Here is a 4,127-nt window from a genome sequence, read left to right as displayed (position 1 = left end):
GCTGAATAGATTGGTATTAGAATTAAACGAGTACTACTAATTAAATAAAATAGATTCCTTGTTTCTCACGAAAACTACTACGTATTTTCTTCGTCCTCAAGAAACCTATGTACACCCTTCAGTCATACTATCACTCAGTTCCAACAGTTGGCTCGTCGCCACGCACTGTTCTCCAGCCTGAGCGCCCGTGCATCGTGTTCCACTTTTCCACCACCCAAAAGAAATCTCGCGTCACGTTTGGAAAACCCCGTGTCCGCGGGGATCATTTTCCTTTTTCGCTTCTCGACTTCCCCAATCGGCCACCCCCACCCCCTCCTTCCTTCCTGGCCAGCGCGGCGGCTATGGCCTCCATGACCACACCTCGGCTCCCCTTCCTCCCCGCCCGAACCCGCTCCGCCGTCGCCGCCTCCTCCTCTTCGTCCTCCTCCTCCCCGCTACCACGCCGCTCCATCAAATGCAGCAGCTCCACCAACGCTAACTCAGCCCCCCTCCCTTCTACAGCGCGGCAGCCCCGGGCGCCCGTGGTGGACGGCGTAGGGTCCGCCGACCTCAACGGCCTCCGGGCCCCGCCTATACCAGTCGCGGACTCCCCTCTACCCGCGTACCGCGATCCGCACGGGCTGCCTCGTAAGTCCAGCGGCGACGCTTTTTTAGCCGATCTCGAGCAGTTCTTTTCTCGTTTATTATAATATAATAACTAAACTAACTAATCAGCTGGTGCTTTCTTCATGGCGTGCGTGGTTCTGTGCTGGGGTTATTAGGGCCTCTCACTAGTGCGGATCTAATGGAGTCGAGCGGGGAGGGGCTCAAGGTTGCCTACCAGGTGCTCGACGAAACGCGTGTGCTGTTTTGGTTTCATTGCGTATGAATCTCCCTGTCTGTGTGTGTGTACTCTTTTTGTTGTGGATCTGAACGGAGTTTGGTTTGGTGATTGTTCAGGGCTTCCCTGGAGCGTACAGCGAGGCTGCAGCAAAGAAGGCCTATCCAAATTGCCAGACAGTGCCCTGCGAGCACTTTGATACTGCATTTCAGGTATCGTAGTATGATCCTTTTTTGGGCCTGTTTAGATATGTTTGTGTATGCTGTTCGTGGTGCAGTGAGTTTTACGTTGATTCATGTCATGATTTCAGAAGATGGGACATTGAATCAAATGAGGTTAAATGTTTCTTGATGAAATGTGTTGACGGTTCGTTTTTTTTTTCTTTTTAAAAATTCTCTATTTCATTAAGACAGTGTGTCGGCAAGATTGCCAGCCACCAGAACGCTTACATCAACCGGCACCGATTCCACCCAAAATCCCAAATGGGCCACGAGCTCGAAACCCGGCAAGGGCATGAGCAACTTTGTTACATGCACGGGGACTATAGTATAGGAACAGATAACAAAGCTAAAATTAAGCCTCAGGAACTGGCGCATGTCTAGATAACACCCTCCGGCGACAGATCAAAAACAGTGCTTTGCAACGCCTTAATCAGCTGCTGGCAGTCTGACTCAATTTGAATATTGATCATTCCCCACTCGGCTGCCGTCTGCAGCGCCGCCAAACAGGCCTCCGCTTCAGTCTGACTCGCACTGGACACATGAGTGAGTCTTCCCGCACCTGCACCTCGTACAGCTCCTGTTCGGTTGCGTACGACAAAGCCCCAGCTGCCAGACTTTGTTGCGTCGTGAAAAGCACCGTCTACATTGATTTTCAAAGTGTCTCCGACGGGACACTGCCACAATGGTAATACTTGTCTAGCTTGCTGGTTGATGGGATTCTCATGCAGCTTCAGTGATTCGAACGCACACTTCTGTGCCTTAATGGCTGTGCTTTCAATTGTGCTCACACATTTTCCTTTTTGTTCAGTTTATTCCTCCTCTGCCACTATTTCCAAAGCATGCTAGCTACTAGCACCCTCTTCCCCTCCTCCAGGCTCAGTATTTGTTGCACGATATCCTTAGCATTAGTGCAAGTACACAGGCATGCTCCGTGTTAGTTTATTAGATGCAATATGCTAGTACTGCACAAAGAACCTATCACTGGCACATATCATTTGTCCATACTCCACACTCGTTCTTTTCTCGAGACAGATGCTCATCATTTGGTCATTCATTTCTACTGTAATTTATGTACTCGAACAAAATTATGTATTATGAAGGTACCCGTCTAGTCGAGTATATGCGTATGGATGGTTTCTATAAGTATCTAAATTAAATAGTTTTAAAGATATTGGTAGTTGAAGTTCCGTAACCTGACCCTCTATATGCTCGACATCCCTTAGGTAACTGGAGAGATTGTTGTATTAGCAAAATCTTCTTCTAAACTAGCCCTTTCAGACAGCAGTAGATCAGAGCAATTGTATTCCATATATTGCATGTCATATTGTAATACATAGAAGGTGTATGTAGCAAAAACAATAAATGTGCTGCAATTTTGATGTCTTCTGGTCCTTTATCAGGCTGTTCAAAACTGGATAGTTGATAGGGCGGTACTGCCACTTGAGAATACTCTGGGTGGTAGTATACATCGGAATTATGACCTTTTACTTCGGCATGAGCTGCACATAGTTGGAGAGGTTCGCCTTGCAGTTCGGCATTGCTTGTTAGCCAATCGTGGAGTGAAGATCGGAAACCTAAGAAATGTCATCAGTCATCCCCAGGTAAAACCTATTGGATAGTGTGGTCTCGATATTTTTCACTTGTTTGTGTAATAACCTTACAGGCACATTAATTTAAATTCTCAGGCTCTTGCGCAATGTGAGCATACGCTGACAGAGTTAGGAATTGAACATAGACAAGCTGTTGATGACACTGCTGGTGCAGCAAAGGTAGAATGATGCTTCCTCTTCCACCTGGAATTTATCTTTGGATAGCTATATATTTGGTTCACTCTTTCAAGTGACTCATGGTGTAAAGTCATTGTCATACCATAACACTATATGCTTGTTTCATAGTTAGTCGCAGAACAAATGCTCCAAGATACTGGTGCTGTTGCCAGTTCATTAGCTGCTGAACTTTATGGACTGGATATTCTTGCTGAAAATATTCAGGTATCGTGATTTCAGGCCAAAATGGGACATTGTGTTCTGTTCTTTATCCTCACCATAAGTCCATTATTTACCTTATATAGGACGAAAAAGTCAATGTCACCCGTTTTATGATGCTTGCTCGGGAACCTATTATACCTCGGGTTGATAAACCATTCAAGGTACAGATTGCAATGGGAAGTCTCTTTCATCTTCCTTCCAGTCATCCACTCCATACAGAGGGGAAAAACAAAAGTCGGTTGATTTGTTGCATGATCATCTGATTTTCAGACTAGTATTGTGTTTTCACTTGAAGAAGGACCTGGACAGCTCTTCAAGGCACTTGCAGTTTTTGCACTGAGGGAAATCAATCTCACCAAGGTGTATTAAACAACCTTGCTTTGTTTCGTCACTTGCATGTGCTTTGTATAACTCTCTAACAGTATGTTGATGTGAAGATAGAAAGCCGTCCACACAAGAAAAGGCCTTTTCGTGTAGCTGATGATGCTTTCTCCACACGCGTCAAGTTCGATAATAACCCTACAACCCTCTTGTTTATTCAATTTTGTTTCATGAAGTGTTACCCAAATATGAAAAGCACTAATTCTAACCATTTGATCCTTGGCTGAGTAGGTACTTCGACTACCTGTTTTATGTCGACCTTGAGGCGTCTATGGCTGATCCAAAAACTCAGAATGCTCTCAGAAATTTGGAGGTGATATTTCTTGGTAGTTTTTATCTGGCGTCAAGCGAACAGTGACTCATGTTACTTTTATTTGCAGGAGTTTGCGACCTTTTTAAGAGTCCTGGGGAGCTATCCTACAGACGTGAGCGAAGCTTGAATAGCAAGTGCTTGCTGCAGATCACATGCTAGTGATTAATCAGTTGTGTGCCTTTTTTAATCGGATAAACATCCGCCTTTTGGTAATGAAAGAAACATAGTTCTTCATTATAGAATCTGTAACATGTAGCTCTCAGAGCATATTTCCTAGTATTTGGATTGGGACTTTAGCAGTTTATTACTCATAAAATGTACGTGGGGTATTCAACAGCAGAATAGCGGATCTACTCCCAGGGATTGTTCAGGTTGGGTACAATGCAGAATCAGAATACTGAACT

At 45.0% G+C, this 4,127-nt stretch overlaps 1 protein-coding gene across 2 annotated transcripts; it reads left to right on the top strand.

The window, feature by feature from the left end:
* Window positions 1–274: 274 nt before the first annotated feature.
* On the top strand, window positions 275–4,125 carry LOC119290731 (arogenate dehydratase/prephenate dehydratase 2, chloroplastic-like). 2 transcript variants are annotated; one of them, XM_037569366.1, is made up of 11 exons: window positions 279–627; window positions 762–823; window positions 940–1,032; window positions 2,442–2,642; window positions 2,727–2,810; window positions 2,937–3,032; window positions 3,113–3,190; window positions 3,300–3,389; window positions 3,467–3,534; window positions 3,642–3,723; window positions 3,791–4,125. In XM_037569366.1, the coding sequence occupies exons 1-11, from the start codon at window positions 342–344 to the stop codon at window positions 3,848–3,850; spliced, it is 1,200 nt and encodes a 399-aa protein (XP_037425263.1). In that variant the 5' UTR covers window positions 279–341; the 3' UTR covers window positions 3,851–4,125. The 2 variants fall into 2 exon arrangements, with proteins under 2 accessions (XP_037425264.1, XP_037425263.1); XM_037569367.1 differs by lacking the exon at window positions 3,791–4,125 and having other exon boundaries at window positions 275–627; window positions 3,471–3,534; window positions 3,642–3,692.
* Window positions 4,126–4,127: the final 2 nt, after the last annotated feature.

The sequence above is a fragment of the Triticum dicoccoides genome, chromosome 4B (genome assembly GCF_002162155.2).
Source record: "Triticum dicoccoides isolate Atlit2015 ecotype Zavitan chromosome 4B, WEW_v2.0, whole genome shotgun sequence".
Classification (NCBI taxonomy): domain Eukaryota; kingdom Viridiplantae; phylum Streptophyta; class Magnoliopsida; order Poales; family Poaceae; genus Triticum; species Triticum dicoccoides.
This window is presented reverse-complemented; position numbering and strand designations above follow the sequence as displayed.

Excerpts from the sequence above, each read along its gene's own strand:
- LOC119290731 (XM_037569366.1), top strand. The coding sequence starts at position 342 with ATGGCCTCCATGACCACACCTCGGCTCCCCTTCCTCCCCGCCCGAACC. Across the intron at positions 824-939 it reads GGCTCAAGGTTGCCTACCAG|GGCTTCCCTGGAGCGTACAG; the intron begins GTGCTCGACGAA and ends GTGATTGTTCAG. Across the intron at positions 2,811-2,936 it reads ACACTGCTGGTGCAGCAAAG|TTAGTCGCAGAACAAATGCT; the intron begins GTAGAATGATGC and ends CTTGTTTCATAG.